Genomic DNA, 22,222 nt, shown 5'->3' on the forward strand with positions numbered 1-22,222 from the left:
CTTTATTACACACATTGAGAAATGACAAATCAAAAGAAAGTAAATCATCATCTTCATGGATCAGGGTGTTGTGTATAACTCTGTTATTCATTGGTCAGAATGTATTACTGATAAGCCCCGCCTACTAACCATATCTTAGCATGCCACGCTCTGTATCAAATCAGTTAATAAACGATAGTTCAGCATTAAAGACGTGTTACTTCTCTATAGAAAACATAACAATCTGGCGACGAGGATAATTGAACATTAAATTTCGTGGATTTTATCTATTAGATATTAATGTTATTATCATAATATGTGTAAAATTCTGGATTTAATTTATAAGTGTTAAAATGGCTGCATTAATTGGACATTTATCTGGATTTGATGGCAATTCAGAATCATGGACATGCTATCAAGAACGTTTAGAGCAGTACTTTTTAGTAAATGAAATAGACGATGAGAAAAAAGTTCCAGCTTTATTAACTTTACTTGGAGAAAAAACTTACGGGTTACTTCGAAATTTGACATCACCGGACAAACCTTCAACACAGTCGTATGACGATCTTTGTGAATTATTGAATAAACATCTTAACCCAAAGCCATTGATTATAGCTGAACGATTTAGATTTCACAAACGAAACCAAGCGGCGGGTGAAAGTGTAAATGATTATGTAACTACACTGAGGAAATTGGCAGAACATTGCGATTTCCAAGCCAGCCTAAACGATACGTTATGGGACCGCTTAGTTTGTGGACTTAAAGATGAGCACATACAGCATAAACTATTGTCGATGGAAGACTTAAGTTTAAAGAAGGCTGTTGAAACAGCGGTTGCTATGGAAACAGCAACGAGGGACGCCGCAGAACTTCAGTCGTTGACCGCAAGTGTAAATAAGGTTGAGAAAAGGAAACCTTCGAGAAGAGTTAAACACAGGCCACGGCAAAAACCGGCGACCGCAAACTCGACCGGGAAACAATACGGAAAATGCATTCACTGTGGTAAAGATAATCATGCATCTTTCAAATGCCGATTTAAGAATGCCATTTGCCATGCATGTAATGCACATGGACACATAAAAAGTATTTGTCTGAAATCACGTGCACGAGACGTACATGCCATGAACAACGACGACGTTCCTGTGATGAGTATAAATTCTGTGGCCAAAGGTTCGAGCAGGAAAATCACCATCACACCAGAAATAGACGACAGACCTATACAAATGGAAGTCGATACGGGCTCAGCTGTTTCTCTGATGTCAAGAGAAGAGTTCCAGAAGTGTTTTGGAAATGTTACATTGGATAAGCCCACATCAGTGTTAAAGACATATTCTGGTGAAGAAATACAGCAAGCCGGAACAAAACTGGTAAATGTAAGATACAATGGACTGTCAAAATCGCTGAAACTGTGTATTGTCATGGGCAACAGTCCCGCATTGTTTGGACGGGACTGGATGAATGAAATTGTATTGGACTGGTCACGTATTGTACATGTGAATTCAATTGATGATCACTCAACACAAACACGTATAACCGATATTATGAAGCGATATGAGTCAGTGTTTTCCGACGGTATCGGGAAAGTTAAAGATATTAAAGCAACGCTATCTGTCAAAGAGAATGCTTCACCGAAATTCGTAAAAGCTAGGCCAGTACCATATTCGTTAAAGCCGAAAATAGAAAAGGAATTAGACATCCTAGAAGAACAGGGCATTATTACGAAAGTGAATACATCAGAATGGGCTACACCTATTGTGCCCGTTGTTAAATCTTCGGGAGGAGTTAGAATTTGTGGAGATTTCAAAGTCACCGTAAATCAAGTTATAAATGTAGATAAATACCCACTTCCGAGAATAGAGGGCATTTTCGCGAATTTGGCAAATGGAAAGAAATATTCAAAGTTGGATTTACGCCAAGCATATCTTCAATTGGAGTGCGATGACAAAACAAAAGAAATGTTAACGATTAACACTCACAAAGGTCTATATTCTTATAATAGATTGACATATGGAGTATCATCAGCACCTGCAATATGGCAATTAAAGAACAATTGATCAAATTCTTCAAGGAATACCAGGAGTACAGTGCATTCTCGATGATATGGTCATTACAGGAGAAAATGATCAAGCTCACCTAAATAACTTAGAAACAGTAGTGCAACGGTTGTCAAAATATGGTTTAAAAGTGAATAAAGAAAAATGTCAGTTCTTTCAAGAGAGGATTACATATTGTGGTCATGAAATTGATGAAAACGGTCTGTGGAAATGTAATGATAAGGTGGATTCTATTTTAAATACACCACGTCCACAAAATGTCACATCTCTCAGGGCATATCTCGGATTACTAAATTACTATCATAGGTTCTTAAATAACCTAGCCACGGTAATTAAACCGCTTAATCAACTGCTAGAAAAGGGGCGTAAGTTTGTTTGGACTAAAGAATGTCAAAACGCGTTTGTGCATTCATTTGGAGCCAAATATGACAATTGAAACCTTCTTTTAGGTGTTTTACCATGTAAATCACCTCTTTAGACCAAAATGTACTTGGAATGAAAAGTATTTGTGTATTTTCTTCACATTTAGGTAGCCAGAAACTAGAATTTATGCACTTATCTAAGTTTCTAAATAAATAAAGGGAGGTAATTCACTGAAGTGGTGCATAATCACCCACTTTGTGTACATTTATCTATCTAAATAAGTGCTTTTTCTGTTTATAGACACATCAGAAACACTAAAGCTGTTTTATAATTGTGCCTAATATGATTTGGAAAAAGTAGATCAACTTTTACTTATCAATAAAACTTTTCTACAAAATAATTCTACCCTTGGCCATTATGATGCTCATTCATATATGCATTAAACAGACATAAAGTCTAAAACCTATGGCATTATAAATTGTGAATGTGTAAATATTTATTACCAAATAGTTTCAAACAATAAATTCTTATCACTATTTTGCATCTAAAACACATAATAGGAGGCTCTTCAGAGGCAACCTAACTGAATTATGCTACATTTTCAATGCATTTCCATTTCTAAGTATGTGTTGAAATTCATGCCCTGAAACCAAGTCAATTTTAAGTCAGAAGCCTTAAAATGATATCTATATGAAGCTTTTTTGCTATCTATGCCTGTAAATGAAACACATAACATTCTTATATGGGAAACAGACATAGAAGCAATTTATTTGTTACATTCTATGTAAATATTTGAGCAAAATGGAAAAAATTAGTGCCGAGCGAAGAAATTTCCGCCCTTAAACAAAGTAAAAAAGTTAACGGAAACACCACCCTAAACTATTTTTAGTATTAATATATTAGTTTTGAACCTAACAATATGCATTGGTAGTGATATACCTGCCACACCAATCAAAAGTGGCCAATGTGCTTACATCAAGTCCTGTCAAGTTATATATGAAGTCTTCATACCTGGCATGTGTATAGCCAATGTATAGCATTTCTTTGAAATCTGAAAAAAAAATTTGTTAATGACCAAGGTCTTCATTATTTATCATCAACATGTCACCAATCGATTTTCACTCAAATTCACTGTTTAAAGAAAATAAAAACCATTATTAACTGTTAAGTAACACCAATACTCTTGTTCATTTGCATACAATGCTGGGCGTGAAAGTTAGTTTGCACAATATTATGACAGTACCGTCCATGAACAGGCTCATGTTGGGCTTTCTTTAGGGATTCTTACTATCTCTATTTTGTAGATTGACACCCTTGACATATTATCTACTGTAAACACCAACAGTTGCATTGAAATAATAAAATTTCATACCTATAAAGGCTGTATACATCCATTCTTCCAAAATATCAGCTTTTCATGGTGTAATTGATGACAATGTACTACAAATGAATTATGACAGTTCAAACGTCCCTCTCTTTAGGTCAGACACTCACATTGATATTTCCATAATCTTACATGATAAGAAATGGTCCCTAATCCTACCTTAAAATTGAGTTTTCATGCTAAAGAGATGATTTACCTAGCAGAATGAAATGCCTGACACATATAAATGTTCCTGTTATATAGGGGTAGCCAACCAAATTTTTTTGCAAAATGACCTTAAAGAGGATTACCTCCATTTCATTGAAATTTCTTTGCTGATCACAGGACTGACATACACTTTTTATGTTTTTATAAATGCAAATATTCAAGTCAAAATTATCATAGAGACTCATGAAATATTTCATTTTCTTCAGAAAACAATGTAGTGTTACTTTCTTAATTAGTTTTTATACATAAAAATACCCCATTTTCATCCAATCACCTCATGTATAAATTGAATAATACGGTTTTCCCTGCTTTTTTTTCAGCCAATCGCTGGCCATGTTACAATGCGGTAGCCTGACCTAATGCGAGTGTCTAAATATTAACGTTTATCCTGCAATACAATAGATCATATATCAATAATGAAAATAAATACCGATTTAACATATAAAATAAAAGTTTAATGATTGTACTTCATGTTACTATGCAGCACTTCAACTTCTTATAAATCTGGAAACAAAGTGATCCCTCGGAAGCGTTAATCATGAAAACTGCAGACTCAGTTTAAAACTGGGCCTACATCTAGAGTGGTGGCTTCCAATGATTTACTTCACATAATGGCCATGCGTGGATATACGATTTAGTGTGTCCAAGACGACTTACAATTGTAACAATTTGATATTATTGGGTGCGAATCTTGAAGTGACATATTATGACCATCCAAAGGTAGTGAGCAGAGACACATCGTATAAAGTGTCTCTGATATTGAGTGAACGATGAAAGTAAAAATAACTTTTCTTTTGCTAGAATTCATTTTAATTTAATAATTTTCTTCGCCTAAACAATGAATAACGCACGGTTCCAAACGAAATTTCTGTAAATATTCGTTAGAAATAACGTGTATCGTTCTGTCTATGAATAGCTAGAGTGGGCAGTCTCTTATATTTTTTAGGCAGATTGTAGGTCCGCACCAATTTATAAGTAATTAAGTCTTTTGAAATAAAAAGACGACTCAGCTCAACTTGCATGTAAAGATATGAGCTTAATGTCACTCTTACACTTTAAAAAAGGAATCTAAACATTAGACTACAATAACTATTCTGGAGGACCGTATCAGCGCTGAGTACATTCTATGAAATATTGTACTCGACGGGAACTATTCAATGAACAGGTAGACTGTACAAACAAAACTATATACAGTTGGCATTTGATGAAAGTAAAAGATGATTAGCTTGTGGCAATGCCTTAATTGCCTGTTGTATTGCTGCTGGCTTATAAATGCAGTTGACTTACTTTCTATGAAGCATATGAGCTCTCTTGTCTGACTAGCTTATATTGTTACTAAATTTTTTATGTTCCGAGCAAGAGATATCTGTCGTGATTTCAATTCATAGTAGCTTTGTTGACAGTCTAAAAAGGTTGATTGTGCAAGTTATATTGGTTTAAAAAAGTTTCTTAGACACGTTGTATAGCCAAAAAGGAAAGTGGCTGTTATAAACGTATTGCGTATTGAGACATAGTTCGTTCCAGCAACGGACGTCCTTAATTCGTTCCATTCTCGATAGAAGAAACAGATACCACAAACAATGATTGTTTCAAAATAGATAACCCCTATTGATTTTGGGGTCACAAGGTCAAAGGTAAAGGTCACAGGGGCCTTGAATGTCAGGATGGTTTCCACTGATTATCTTAAAAAGCATTCATCACAAAGTCTTCATATTTCACATATCATTACTAGTAGATGACCTCTATTTATATTTGGATTACTAGGTCAAAGGTCAAGGTCACAGGGGCCTTAAATGTCAAAATGGTTTCTGCTGATGGTCTTGAAACGTATTGATCACAAAGACGCCATAATTTGAATATTGATTGGTCGTAATAAGTAAATGACCCCTATAGTTTTTTTTGGGTCACTAGATCTAAGGTCAAGGTCACTAAGGCCTGAAATGTCAGAATGGTTTTCGCCCATTATCTTGGTTACAGTTCATCACAAAGTGTTCATATTTCACATATTGATTGATCATAACTAGTAGATGACCCTTATTGAGTTTTGGGTCACTAGGTCAAAGGTCAAGATCAGAGGGGCCTTTAATGGTAATATGATTTCCGCTTATTATCTTGGTTACTTTTTTATCACAAATACTTCATTTTCACATATTGATTGATTATAACTTGTAAATGACCACCTATTGATTTTGGGGTCACCAGGTCAAGATCACGCGGTCTTTAAATGGTAGATGATTTCAGCTCATCATCTTCAAAGATAATTATCACAAAGTCTTCATATTTCATATAGTGATTAATCATAACCAAACAGATGATCTGTATTACTTTTGGGGTCACTAGATCAAAGGTCAAGATCACAGGGGCCTTATATGTCAGAAAGGTTTCCTCTTATTATCTACAAAGTCTTCATATTTCACATACTGATTGGTCATAACTAGCTAGTGACCTCTTTTGTTTTGTGGTCACTATGTCAAAGGTCAAGATCACAGGGTTCTTGAATGTTAGTATGGTTTCCGCTCATTATCTTGAAAGCTATTTATCACAAAGTCTCCATATTTCTAATATTGATTGTTCATAACTATTAGATGACCCCTATTGATTTTGGGTCACTAGTTCAAAGGTTTTGGTCACAGGGGCATTAAATGTCTCATTATCTTGAAATATTTTTATAACGGAGCGTTATCGATAATTGACAGGTTACGCGAATAGAAGATAAAAATGGTATAGGTACCGTTTTAAAACGTTTTAAAACACATTTTTTGGACTAACTTCTTCCAAAATTTAATCACGAATGTGTTCAGAAAATGTTAATAAATCTACTAAGCAAAAAATCTCATTTTAGGTATTTTCAGTGATAATGGACTCCGTTGTCACCTTAAAAAAGTACGATACATGATAAAAACTCAACTGCGGTTGGCCCTAACTACCGATCTCTCGAAAAAAAATGAACGGACGAGCGAACTAAGTTTGACTATCAATTACAGCAAAAGTAGCAAAGTTTCCTCCACTAAGATTACACAAGGGGAAATACTCATCAAACATCGACAGAAAAATATACATGAAAATACCATATTTGAGTTTTTTAAAGCGCACATAAATGCCCAACTTGTTTTATAGCAGTTTCCGGTCCCAAATCGCACACTTTTTTACAAATAAAATAAAAATCTGTCTACCGAAGAGTGCAAACTTTGACAGAACATAGTTAGGTACCTATCCAGCATTACCTTGTTTTAATATTATTAATGTTGCTCTTTTATTTTACATTCTAATGGAATAAAGGCCTGAGATGTAACAACTTTGCTCACATTTATTAAAAATTTCATAGCAGTTTTTCGGACCTTTTTTATTTTGAATATAAATCAGTACCAATAAGCAATGTTAAGTTGGGGTTTTCAAATAGATATAACTTCCCAAAGTTTTCCGTGTCGTCTTCAAATACATTGTTTAAAAGTAGTGATTTACCTAGAATGGGATTTCAGTTATTGTGCATGGGCATTCAAACTAGAAATCCCCAGGTGTTGCTTGCAAATGTCGCAAGTTCTCTAATATAACTTTAAACAATTAACTGTACTATTTTAACTGCTGTTTTACATAGAAAACAAATGTTTCTCTGATTGATGCAGTAAAAAAGATGCTTAACTGAAAAAATAGACTGTTTGACTGAATGAAAATGATATTGTTAACAGACCAGTCAACACAAACAAATTCAATCACATTTCGGTGGTTTTAGCAAGGATTCCAGTAGCACTTCAAGTAATGTAAAAGAAACAAACCTTGTTTAAAATGGTTCTAAAGTAGATAGAAGATCTCCGCAGGTTATATCAAGTTTCCTATTTCTGGTAGTTTGATGCCGTTGAAATAAATGCAAGACTTTGCCGATATGTAGTCTCAAAGGATGAATGTGTTTTAGAAAAAAAAACTCAAGGTATTGCCTGACTTTGTCGCGTGGTAGGTAAAGGTATATCTAGACTTTGGTATCGCTTGAATATCTCGCGTGGTTAGTAAAAGGATAGGTTACTTATCTATGCCAGATGTAGGTGAAATATTATGTTACGTACGTAGCAAATCTTAATCAAATAATTTTTATCAAACATTGGAGTCATCTGTAATGACTGACTTTCATATGAGCCGCGCCACGACAAAACCAACATAATGGGTTTTCGACCAGCATGGATCCAGACCAGCCTGCGCATCCGCGCAGTCTGATCAGGATCCATGCTGTTCGCTTACCAACTCTATTACAAGTAGAGAAACTGATAGCGAACAGCATGGATCCTGATCAGACTGTGCGGAGGCGCAGGCTGGTCTGTCTGGATCCATGCTGGTCGCAAACCCATTATGTTGGTTTTGTCGTGACGTGGCTCATATCATTTTTGAGCCACTTGGGTATAAGGTATATATATATAGCTGAAGTTCAAGCAAGTTTAAACATGTAGATGGTCACTGAGTTTTAGGTTATTTCAGTGTAAAATGTTAACGAAATAGCGACTGGTCCTGGTGTAATGACAAGGCCTGCAATAAAATAAAAAGGAAGTGATTTTATGTTTTTTGCTGGGGACAAAGGCAATTAAACCAAACACAATTATTCACGAACGCATATTCACGCACTCACAAGCGTATATGCATCGTAGATGACCGAGTTATAAATTATTAACTATTTTATTGGGTCTTGAACTCATCGAACATATTGAATGTGCGTAATAAAAGTTATTAACGAGACTTCTAGTTAGAGTAGGTATGGCCGAGTGATTAACGCGTTAAACCCAGTTAGGTGCAAGACGCTTTTCCGGTTATCAAAACACTTTATACTCGTTTCATCCAGTTCCAGTGTTTAAATACGCTTAGAGCCTCCAACACAAATGAACTAAAATGAATTCGTATAACCTAAAAAATCAAGTTGATATTCAGATTGTAGAACGCTAGTACTTATAGCAATATCTACAAAATAAACAGTCTGAAACAAATAGGAATTTGTTGGATTTTACAGCGCACCATCACAGTCAGGACATATGGTGACTTTTCAGCCTTACTGGTGAAGAAGGACCTCAGATGCCTCTCTCATGATTTCAGGCAGAAATGGGAACCTGAATAAAACCAGCGATGTTCCATAAACTAGCTGGACTATCTTCTTCATATAAAAGAATACTAAATATCTTTCGGGGATTCGAACCCACAGCGGTGAGGGAAAAGTAGACGGACAAAAGTACGTAAAGCAATGTACTTAACAGATGATTATTATATGCAATTTACATGTAGCGTTTTTGCATACTATATCTTTATCAATCGCTTTTACAGCTTAATTTCAATAAAAAAGACATTTAAAAAGCATATTTCGTCTTGAGTCAGCAGATTCAGGACATTCCTTTAGGTTCTTTAATCTAACACCAACATTACGCAGTCGGTAAGACAATATTTTTCTTTATAAGTACTTTATTACTATGTATGCAAAAATATATAAAAAAAGTAAAAAGTATAAATATTATATTAAATGAACACATTTATAATAATATAAAGTATTAGACACTTATTGAACATCATAAACTAAGGGTACTTGATAAATTCTGATATTGTTCTTGTTAATTTAAAATTCAGCAATTTAACTAGAAAGATAAAGAACTATCCTGTACATTTAATTATGGAGCTATCTTTTTTTTTACATTTTATTTTATAATGGCAATAACTATCTTTTTACATTTTAGCTTAGAACTATCTTAGAATGACAAAAGCTATCCTTTACATTTAATTTTAGAATTGTCAATGTGATTCCCAGATTTCATTTTGTAATTTTAAAATGACAAATGAAAACTCTTCTTTTATTCAGTTCTTCACTGTAAATTTTACAGAAAGTCAAACTGAAATAAGACCAGTCTTCGGTCGGAAAAAGAATAAACGTGCCTTCCCAAACAAAAAAATACATCAACAAATTATATCAAAATTGTGAATAAATCTGGAATAAATCATGTTTTCCTGATTTGTTAATACAATTTGTTCATGATTCATTAAATGAATCATAAATAAATTGTGCTTATACTGGAATGAAAAGACCCCATTTATTATAGATTCATTATAAAAGTCAGATTTATTAACCATTGATTACAAACATAAGATATATTCAATACAATTTATTGCAAATTCATTACACTTGAACTGGAATGTATACAATTTATTCATGATTTATTGGAAATAGAACTTTTCCCGACTGCATTTAATACCATTTATTACAAATTCATTACACTTTAAAGTTCTGAGATATTCACAAGTTGTTCATGATTCATTAAAATCAGAGATTTTCCAGGATTTATTCAATACAATTCATAACATATTCATTGTACTTCAGATGTTCATAATTTGCTTAATTATAACAGAAATTTTCATTGATGTAGGTCCTTTTGTTTTACTGTTCATAACAACTAAACCCCTCTCAACTATACAATTTTTTTTTTTAATTTCCCTTTACTCATTACCGTACTTGTTTTTAATTCAGTCACTGGAAAATATATATGGGTTTTTCAAGTCTTTTAGTTTAAGCATCACCATATTATTAATTCCATGCTCAGCGCAAAACGTAAAAAAGAGTCAATTATACAAACTCGTTTTACTGTTAAATATGTTTAACTAATTTGCATGTAGATTTTATTTTTGAGTGATCAAGATCAGTTTTTGTCTTTCTTATTGTTAATACGCAATCTGATCCATACCCACGGCTTTTTTATGATTAGATCTATCATTATCAGTAAAAAAACTGTCGAATAGATTAACGTATTATGCGTAAAAAGGTAAAATGTCGTAAAAAAGCGACTTAATTCTCTCGGACTTAACATCTGTTGTTAGTTTATTGTTTTGAACAGCATGGCTCCCAGCCGCGCGATTAAACGATAAGATCTTGCAGGGAACTGCAGCCTACCGAGCGCCCCCTATCAGCCGACAACAGAACAAGATTTATAGGAAACGAAATTTTTGCCATTTCGGAAAAAAGATATCTTACCATACAAACAGTTTTCTTTCTTTTGGATATAACTAATGTCAGAAACAAACTAACTTACAACAGATTCTGTCATTGCAGCTGCAAAATTAAGAACTTCATACAATACTATAGTAGCTAGGAATAACATTTCGTTTGCATTAATTCTATGCATAGGAAAAAGGCGGTTATTTTGGAAGATGAAAACTTGTGGTGTTACACAAAAATATGGATAAAAAACAATATCAAGGCATCTAGACTACTGATAGATGGTATACTGATAGACGGTAAGTTCAAAATTTTCTTTTTCCGTTCTACATAGCGTTTTTAATAACCTTCTATAGATGTAGATCATATGTAAGTTGGCAAAAAATAAAATTTACTGGAGTAATGTGCAGATTAGGATAACGATCGATTCGCCCCATAACGACTCGCCCCATTTTAGTGATGATTCGTCCCCCCCCCAATGGTATGATACAAGATACAAGTTTTAAAATATGCACGCATGTACATGCATTGTTTATGGGGAAATCTATGTACAGCCCATTTTAAAAACATAAATCTGCATTGTTTCACACTGAGCTCATCTGCACATTTGAATGCGATGAAAAAATGATGTTGTTCTTTTTTATTTTAAGTGACTTCAGAAGACTATTTTTCTTTTACTTAGTTATCTCGCAGGAAACTGAAAAGAGCAGCCAAGAAAGGACAGAACGTAAAAATCAGCAGCTCTGATGAGATGGTAAAAAGCAGATAAACGGGAGATAATAAAATGCAGATGGACGGCTTCTTTGATCGTGAAGAGTTTGCTGTTTAAGTTATGGGACGAGGGCATTCCAAGGAAATGACATATATGAGTCTTTGAAGCGTAAGTATAGGGCTACATATATATATTAATCAATTTAAAAACGACAATTAATGTGCTTTTTTAAATATTAAGTACTAGTAATGATAATAAAAATAATACTTTTCAATCTGAATTTTGTTCATGTACATATAGTAATTCAATGTCATAGCCTTTCAATTTCGTTTTAAATTTAATTGAAGCAAATGGTAAAAAACTGGACTTGCTACAAAATATTTGTTCATTCCTCTGTTGAAAATGAAATCGAACATTCATCCGTTTGTTTTATCAACAAATATTTATCTATTATCAGACTTTGTGAAATATACTGCTAGTTTTTATTCAATAGAACATGAACAGTCCAAAGTGGTTGAGTCCTTTAGTGTATTTGGCTCGAGTTGAAATTCAAATTCAGATTGTATTGCAAATAGAACAAAAATATATTATACTTTTTTCAGAGTGATATGTCAGAAGTCTAAGTTTAAATTCTTATATTTTATTTATAAATATATGATACTTTTTATGAGAATTTTATTTTCTATTTCAGAAGTATGCCATATTGCATCAGTATAGAGATTCAACATTTAATGATTATAGGAATAAAAATGGTGTAGCCCCAGACAGACATTGAAAAAGGAAGGCAAAGATGTTTTCAGACTGACATAAAGCCCTAGTTTCTAAAACTAGAAATATATTCCTAACAGCAAGCACGACTATTTTCCAGAATTATTCCCCTTTACTTGTTTACCTGACATTACCTGTTTTATTTGCAGGGATATTTTTGAAATGAGCTATGCACGTACATTATGAGTTTTCAATGTTATGATGTGGTGGCATAGATTTTGTCACAAAATTTTAATCTTGTTTGTATGTTCTTGATTAATCTAGTCAGCTTTTGTTTTTAAAAAATAAAAGAAAAATAAATAAAATTTATCAAGATATGTTATTATTATTATTATTATTATTTTCATATTTTCTCCGGAATTGACACCATCATTGGAACCTGCATTTATTCAAAATCCATTAGATGAATATAAGCAGGCAAGCCTGATTTGTTAATGATTCATTAATACATTGAATTTCGGTTTATGGAAGAAGAAAAAATACAATTTATTAGTGATTCATTAACAATTTATTTGCAATTCATTAATGAATCAGTTGGTCAGCGAACCTAATTTATTGCCAATTGATTAACCTGATTTGTTGATAATTCATTGACTAAGTCAAGAAAAGGACCAAATTCATTACCCATTTGTTAACCTGATTTATTAACAATTTATAATAAGTTGGTAAATGGACCCAATTCATTACCAATTCATTTCACTGATTTATTAACAATTTATTCATAATGCATTGGCTCATTTGCATGTCATTTCCATCTATAATAAATTGGGAATAAATGGTAAATTTGTTTATCATTTATTATACTGATTCATTCCTATCTTTTTTTTGTTTGGGTTAACCCACTTTATAATACGGCACGTTATTATAACGCGATGGCGACAATACGATAGTGCGATGACAACAATGTGATAACGCGATGACGACAATGCGATGACGATAATGCGATGGCGACAATACGATAGTGCGATGGCGATAACGCGATAGTATCATCGCACTATCGTATTGTCGCCATCGCATTATCCCACTGTCGTTATCGCGTTATTGCACTGTCGCCATCGCATTGTCACCATCCAATATCGTATTATCGTACTGTCCTCATCACATTATCGCACTTTCGCCATCGCACTATCGAATTGTCGTCATTGTACTGTCGTATTGTCGTCAACGCACTATCGCACTGTCGCCATCTGAATTAGAAAGTATAACAATGATGGACCTTACGGTATTCCGAAAATGGCTAGCCTTTAACACTAGCATAAATCCATGGAAGTCTGCACATCCCTAGAGTCTGACGAGGTTATATACTGTGGACCTTTTATTCTCATCATGATATCGCCATATTCGATATTTGACAGGTCCATAAATGGACATTACACAACACAAAAGTCTTCTTCTTCTTGTAAATCAATACTCAGCTTACGGAACGTCGGTGGTTCTACTCAGGTGACCTTTTGTGCCTGAAATAATGCACGTAAGGGCATATGAAGTCTTCCTTAGCCATATGACTTATACTGTGGTGGTGCGACGTAAACCAAACCAAAACAAGAACGTGTTTGTTAAACACAAATGCCCCGTCAGTAGCAATATTTCAAAAAATGTTTACCCATTCACTCAGTTATGGACAGAAAAATTGCCATAAAATTGTAAACACAAGTTATCCCAAACAAAAAAAAGATAGGAATGAATCAGTATAATAAATGATAAACAAATTTACCATTTATTCCCAATTTATTATAGATGGAAATGACATGCAAATGAGCCAATGCATTATGAATAAATTGTTAATAAATCAGTGAAATGAATTGGTAATGAATTGGGTCCATTTACCAACTTATTATAAATTGTTAATAAATCAGGTTAACAAATGGGTAATGAATTTGGTCCTTTTCTTGACTTAGTCAATGAATTATCAACAAATCAGGTTAATCAATTGGCAATAAATTAGGTTCGCTGACCAACTGATTCATTAATGAATTGCAAATAAATTGTTAATGAATCACTAATAAATTGTATTTTTTCTTCTTCCATAAACCGAAATTCAATGTATTAATGAATCATTAACAAATCAGGCTTGCCTGCTTATATTCATCTAATGGATTTTGAATAAATGCAGGTTCCAATGATGGTGTCAATTCCGGAGAAAATATGAAAATAATAATAATAATAATAATAACATATCTTGATAAATTTTATTTATTTTTCTTTTATTTTTTAAAAACAAAAGCTGACTAGATTAATCAAGAACATACAACAAGATTAAAATTTGTGACAAAATCTATGCCACCACATCATAACATTGAAAACTCATAATGTACGTGCATAGCTCATTTCAAAAATATCCCTGCAAATAAAACAGGTAATGTCAGGTAAACAAGTAAAGGGGAATAATTCTGGAAAATAGTCGTGCTTGCTGTTAGGAATATATTTCTAGTTTTAGAAACTAGGGCTTTATGTCAGTCTGAAAACATCTTTGCCTTCCTTTTCAATGTCTGTCTGGGGCTACACCATTTTTATTCCTATAATCATTAAATGTTGAATCTCTATACTGATGCAATGAATGGCATACTCTGAAATAGAAAATAAAATTCTCATAAAAAGTATCATATATTTATAAATAAAATATAAGAATTTAAACTTAGACTTCTGACATATCACTCTGAAAAAAGTATAATATATTTTTGTTCTATTTGCAATACAATCTGAATTTGAATTTCAACTCGAGCCAAATACACTAAAGGACTCAACCACTTTGGACTGTTCATGTTCTATTGAATAAAAACTAGCAGTATATTTCACAAAGTCTGATAATAGATAAATATTTGTTGATAAAACAAACGGATGAATGTTCGATTTCATTTTCAACAGAGGAATGAACAAATATTTTGTAGCAAGTCCAGTTTTTTACCATTTGCTTCAATTAAATTTAAAACGAAATTGAAAGGCTATGACATTGAATTACTATATGTACATGAACAAAATTCAGATTGAAAAGTATTATTTTTATTATCATTTACTAGTACTTAATATTTAAAAAGCACATTAATTGTCGTTTTTAAATTGATTAATATATATGTAGCCCTATACTTACGCTTCAAAGACTCATATATGTCATTTCCTTGGAATGCCCTCGTCCCATAACTTAAACAGCAAACTCTTCACGATCAAAGAAGCCGTCCATCTGCATTTTATTATCTCCCGTTTATCTGCTTTTTACCATCTCATCAGAGCTGCTGATTTTTACGTTCTGTCCTTTCTTGGCTGCTCTTTTCAGTTTCCTGCGAGATAACTAAGTAAAAGAAAAATAGTCTTCTGAAGTCACTTAAAATAAAAAAGAACATCATTTTTCATCGCATTCAAATGTGCAGATGAGCTCAGTGTGAAACAATGCAGATTTATGTTTTTAAAATGGGCTGTACATAGATTTCCCCATAAACAATGCATGTACATGCGTGCATATTTTAAAACTTGTATCTTGTATCATACCATTGGGGGGGGGGACGAATCATCACTAAAATGGGGCGAGTCGTTATGGGGCGAATCGATCGTTATCCTAATCTGCACATTACTCCAGTAAATTTTATTTTTTGCCAACTTACATATGATCTACATCTATAGAAGGTTATTAAAAACGCTATGTAGAACGAAAAGAAAATTTTGAACTTACCGTCTATCAGTATACCATCTATCAGTAGTCTAGATGCCTTGATATTGTTTTTTATCCATATTTTTGTGTAACACCACAAGTTTTCATCTTCCAAAATAACCGCCTTTTTCCTATGCATAGAATTAATGCAAACGAAATGTTATTCCTAGCTACTATAGTATTGTATGAAGTTCTTAATTTTGCAGCTGCAATGACAGAATCTGTTGTAAGTTAGTTTGTTTCTGACATTAGTTATATCCAAAAGAAAGAAAACTGTTTGTATGGTAAGATATCTTTTTTCCGAAATGGCAAAAAATTTCGTTTCCTATAAATCTTGTTCTGTTGTCGGCTGATAGGGGGCGCTCGGTAGGCTGCAGTTCCCTGCAAGATCTTATCGTTTAATCGCGCGGCTGGGAGCCATGCTGTTCAAAACAATAAACTAACAACAGATGTTAAGTCCGAGAGAATTAAGTCGCTTTTTTACGACATTTTACCTTTTTACGCATAATACGTTAATCTATTCGACAGTTTTTTTACTGATAATGATAGATCTAATCATAAAAAGCCGTGGGTATGGATCAGATTGCGTATTAACAATAAGAAAGACAAAAACTGATCTTGATCACTCAAAAATAAAATCTACATGCAAATTAGTTAAACATATTTAACAGTAAAACGAGTTTGTATAATTGACTCTTTTTTACGTTTTGCGCTGAGCATGGAATTAATAATATGGTGATGCTTAAACTAAAAGACTTGAAAAACCCATATATATTTTCCAGTGACTGATTAAAAACAAGTACGGTAATGAGTAAAGGGAAATTAAAAAAAAAATTGTATAGTTGAGAGGGGTTTAGTTGTTATGAACAGTAAAACAAAAGGACCTACATCAATGAAAATTTCTGTTATAATTAAGCAAATTATGAACATCTGAAGTACAATGAATATGTTATGAATTGTATTGAATAAATCCTGGAAAATCTCTGATTTTAATGAATCATGAACAACTTGTGAATATCTCAGAACTTTAAAGTGTAATGAATTGTAATAAATGGTATTAAATGCAGTCGGAAAAGTTCTATTTCCAATAAATCATGAATAAATTGTATACATTCCAGTTCAAGTGTAATGAATTTGCAATAAATTGTATTGAATATATCTTATGTTTGTAATCAATGGTTAATAAATCTGACTTTTATAATGAATCTATAATAAATGGGGTCTTTTCATTCCAGTATAAGCACAATTTATTTATGATTCATTTAATGAATCATGAACAAATTGTATTAACAAATCAGGAAAACATGATTTATTCCAGATTTATTCACAATTTTGATATAATTTGTTGATGTATTTTTTTGTTTGGGATATAGCTTGACAAAGTCATAGCATTTTGTAATTGTGAAAAATATAAGTTGCCAAGTCATTGCTCTGACTTGTGAAGATGAAAAATATTAAACTTCATGCAAGTTATCTTCCTACCAAATATGAAATACATCTGTCATTAAATAAAGGCTGTATGGGCAAAAGTGTAAAAATCTATTTTTAGCACTGATGACCTTAACCAAACTGACCCCTAACTCTATCCAAAAGAAGAATACCATGCAAGTTATCTTCCTACCAAATATGAAATACATCTGTCAATAAATAAAGACTGTATGGGCAAAAGTGTAAAAATCTATTTTTAGCACTGGGGACCTTGACCAAACTGACCCCTTACTCCATCCAAAAGAAGAATACCATGCAAGTTATCTTCCTACCTAATATAAAGAATACATATGTCAATAAATGAAAGCTGTATGGGCAAAAGTGTAAAAATCTATTTTTAGCACAAGTGACCTTGACCCACTGATCCCTACCCCAATCAAAATGATGACCATGCAAGTTATCTTCCTACCGAATATAAAATATATCTGTCACTTAATAAAGGCTGTATGAGCAAATGTGTAAAAATCTATTTTTAGCACTGGTGACCTTGACCCAACTGACCACTACCTCCATCAAAGTTTATGTTTCTATCAATCATAAATGACATCTGTCTATAGAATAAGGTCAATACACCTGTAAAAATATATAATTACCTTTTACAAAATAAGAGAGATATGAAATTTTCTAGAATTGCAAGTTCAGACATTAATACTCTTTACATGCTCTAGACCTGTCATCATATCGAGTATTGAGGGTTCAAACAACAAAACACGAACAAGGACAATTTATTTCTCGTTTTATTACATATATAATATAGATATACAACAACATTTTAAATCATGGACAAAAATGGTAGCACGCAGTTCATAGAAATGCAAGACATACATATTGTGATGAATTTTGTATTGTTTATTAAACTTTGATTTAAAAATATCAATAGTATCAGTAATTGAAATAATTGATAAAAAGTCTGTTTATATACCCAAACAACAACAACAACAACAAAACAAAATAAAAAAAAAAAAAAAAATCTTACCCAAATCGTAAACAAATAATGCCAAGGTTTTCCTGATTTGTTAGTATAAATTGTGTATGATTCATTGAATGCATCGGAAATAAATCAGGTTTAAGGATAAATCTACAGTAAAAATAATCACCGATTTATTTCAAAATCATGCTTTGATCAGTTTTCATTAGTAATAGAGATTTTATGAAGATGATTTGTAAGTGATTTATTACTCCTTACATTCGAAATTCCTGATTTATGACTGATTCATTAAACATAGAAAATTCTATTACAATCATTTTTCAAAGATTTATTACACTTAAAGATTTAACCGTTTATTCTAAGTAGTAGATCTACTTATCCATTATTTTGTAATCCAGTACGAGAATTCCAGCTGTAAAGTAACAGGAAAAATACGTAAATACTTTTTCAGGCGTAAAACACACGCAATTTTCTACGACCAGATAAAAACAACAACAATAACAACAAAAACAGCCGTACTGTTCTTTAGGGACGCAAATTTTGAGTGCCTTAATTTCATTTACGCCCGTAAAATTAAAATTACGACTGTAAAAGTGTACTTTCTTTTTTTAGTTGCTATTTAGACATAAAAAGTTGAAATGTTCTTCAATGGCCAGAAAATAAAGTTTCCTGATACACATGTGAAATGTCAATCAAATTGAATCAAGTTTGACCATGGTCTTTTCTTCAAAATAAAATTGATCTATCCATAAAGTTTAAACAACCTGTACTAATAATACTTTTCATGTTATGCTAACAATGAATTAAGTGAAAAATGCAAAGGGCAGTAACTTCAAAATTATGCAAAAGAGATATGATTCTTAAACATATTGCTTTACTTCAAGAATACAAATGTATCTATCTTCTTGTGAAGTTTCAAGTTTATATATCCAATTCGTTATAAGTTAAATGTTCAAGAAAATAAATTAAGCATGGGTAATTACAAAAGGAAAATAACCCCCAAATCACTCAAATTAGAGTTATGGTTCCTAGGTAGTGCACTTCTATGAATGCGAACTACTTATCGGTGGATTTTATAAATTATTGTCCCATCAATACTTTTGTGTTATGCTTTGCCGATGAAAACTAACAAAGTGTTATAACTCCATAACATTGCAGGAGAGACTTATGTATATTTAAGGAAAGAACATGTACATAAAATTTAAATGCTACATACTTGTAGAATAGTACAGCCTACAAGATAATGTTGTACTGTGCTTTGATTAAACATGTATTATACCTCACACTACCAAATTTGAAATACTCTCATTTATTGTATGTCCTTATTAAGGCTTTAAATCTATCGTAAAAAAATGTGTGAAATATAAATAACTATGCCTGATAATTTGTCAAAAAAAGGATGAATTTATACTGCATTGACTAAGATTTACACCACAGACATACAAAACACAGACCTGATAAAAGTAATGGTCACCATCTTTGTTTTTCCAGCGATTACTCATGGGGAATTCTACTCCTGACCAGACTGTTCCATCTGATTATTTTGGGAGAGGCAACATTATACATTTAATATGTGTTAATTTTATACATTGCTAAATTATCTTTCAAAAACTTGTGAATTCTAATTCTTCATTATCTATTTAGGAAATGATATAGATTTTACTTTAAATGAATGTAAAAATAAAATGAAGGGTCCTATGGTATTCGGATTATCCCTGTTTCAATTTATTATGGACCTGTCCAGTCCAGTTTGCATTTCGGTAGGCAAGCTTGGAAATAGTACAGTCATAAAGGATATGATTGATATTTTATCAATTTTGCAGATTATGAGACATTATTTTGTTTAAAATGTTTGGGTGTATATTTTTAATTTTTCAAAGAAATGGTAAATAGAAAGGAGAAGGATCTTGAAATGGTTATTGGTTGTAATTGAAGAGTGAACAATAGTATTATTCTAAGTCATCTTAGTTTAGGGTAAACAGCTCACATTTATGCAGACACAGTAATCAATATATATTAATACTGAAATAAAATATTGTTTAAACAAAAATATATTTCAGGTGGTATTGTTCATTGGAGCTATTTTTTTTTCTAGATGTTGTGAATTTCTATTGCTTAAAATAGCCAAATTAATATGTTTTGTTTTAAAGATCAGCAACATATTCTGGCCAGTGCTTCTGGTTTCTGATATAATATAGTAAGCAAACGACTGAAACAGAAATATTCTATCATTCGGTCACTCAAAGATGTCTTAGAAAAGAGTTAATGGAAGCTGTGCATGATTCGAAGTTTGGTGGTCAGCTAGGTGTAAAGAAGGTAGTGAATAAATTAAGAGTACATTTCTATTGGTATCAAATGAAAAAAATAACGGTTCGGATTTGGATACAAAAATGTTCTGTGTGTGGAGCGCGAAAACGATCAAGGGTTAAGCCAAAAGCTAGATTAGGAACTTATATCGCAGGAGCACCAATGGACAAGATTCAAATAGATATCGTAGGGCCATTTCCTGTGACAGAAAATAAAAATCGCTATATATTAGTTATTCAAGACCAGTTTTCAAAATGGGTAGAGGCGTATGCATTAGCAGATCAAGTATACAGCTAATAGTGTACCATATTGGGCTACGATGCTACAGAACAAGATAAATGCAGGGACAAAATCAAGTAATAAGTCTCGAAGTGACCAAAACAAAGTTAACATAAATGATACAGAACCACAAGATAAATTGGAAAGGCCTAAAAAAAACTGTGATTAGACCACACAGATTGGGCTACAATTAGCAAAATAGATAACTGTTCAGTTAATGAATATTGAAGGGATTGAACTTTTTGGCACTTATGCATTTAAGATTGACCATGACTAACATTTACTGCAACTGTAGGTTACCTGCAAGAGTCGATCCCTTATTAATGGACTGTGACTAATAAATTTATTGCAACTTTAGATCATCTTTACAGTATTAGATTTGTATAAATACAAGCTTCTACGTATATGCAGATTATTATTCAAAGCCATTAAGGATGAATATCTACAGCTATATGACAAGATAAAATAATTCTGCAAAACGGATTAACTGAATATTTTGAAGCTAACTTTGGATTTTTCTCAGGAAGTTTTTCTATTATGAAGCAATGTACTAATTGTAATCGATACTTCAAAACACTGCAAAAACAGAGAAGACACTACCTTGTCTATTTGCCTTTTTATTTTGGAAATTATATTTGTATTAGCTGTGAACTAAAATTCGAAACTAGTTTGAAGTAACTGCAGCATATTGTATCCGAAAAAACATAAGGGTAGACCACCAGTGGAAAATTTCAATAGAAAGAACTATTTTGAAAACAAAGAACATTTACATTTTGGTAAATCATCACGCAGTCAATTTTCAGAAGCAGACGTTAACTTTCTAGTTAATTTTTAGTGTGAGACTAATAACAGTTACCAACAGTTTGTGCCAGCCATGACTTGGGGGTGGAGATTCTGTGATTGTCTCAGGGTCCATCTATGAGATTCCATCTCCACTGAATTTAAAAATGTACATACACCAACACTAGATGAGAGAACACATCAATTCATGGGGGAGTGTTGTTGTGAAAAGCTTAAGCAGTTTGAAAAAACTATTAAACTCAACCAAAGAAAAATCGAGGATATATCAGGAAAAAAAAATGTTGGAAGCATTTTCATTTTTATCTCTTTCAATAAACAATTTGGGTTTGTGTGTGTCAGTTGTCACCAAGTGATGTCAAT

At 32.5% G+C, this 22,222-nt stretch overlaps 1 protein-coding gene and 1 long non-coding RNA gene across 2 annotated transcripts; one reads left to right on the plus strand and one right to left on the minus strand.

Annotated features, from left to right (window-relative positions):
• The first annotated feature begins 332 nt into the window (after nucleotides 1-332).
• LOC132725035 (uncharacterized protein K02A2.6-like) lies at nucleotides 333-2,033 on the plus strand. Its single transcript, XM_060710021.1, has one exon. The coding sequence runs from the start codon at nucleotides 333-335 to the stop codon at nucleotides 2,031-2,033; it is 1,701 nt and encodes a 566-aa protein (XP_060566004.1).
• Nucleotides 2,034-14,077: 12,044 nt separating this feature from the next.
• Nucleotides 14,078-17,430, minus strand: LOC132725030 (uncharacterized). Its single transcript, XR_009624996.1, has 3 exons — nucleotides 16,081-17,430; nucleotides 15,505-15,702; nucleotides 14,078-14,983 (listed from the first exon to the last, which is right to left on the minus strand). It is a non-coding gene; the product is annotated as an uncharacterized LOC132725030 (long non-coding RNA).
• Nucleotides 17,431-22,222: the final 4,792 nt, after the last annotated feature.

This window comes from Ruditapes philippinarum, unplaced genomic scaffold, assembly GCF_026571515.1.
Source record: "Ruditapes philippinarum isolate M1 unplaced genomic scaffold, ASM2657151v2 ctg2571_1_1_1_1, whole genome shotgun sequence".
Taxonomy (NCBI): domain Eukaryota; kingdom Metazoa; phylum Mollusca; class Bivalvia; order Venerida; family Veneridae; genus Ruditapes; species Ruditapes philippinarum.

What these genes read in the sequence shown, in the direction of transcription:
- LOC132725035 (XM_060710021.1), top strand. Translation starts at nt 333, where the DNA reads ATGGCTGCATTAATTGGACATTTATCTGGATTTGATGGCAATTCAGAA.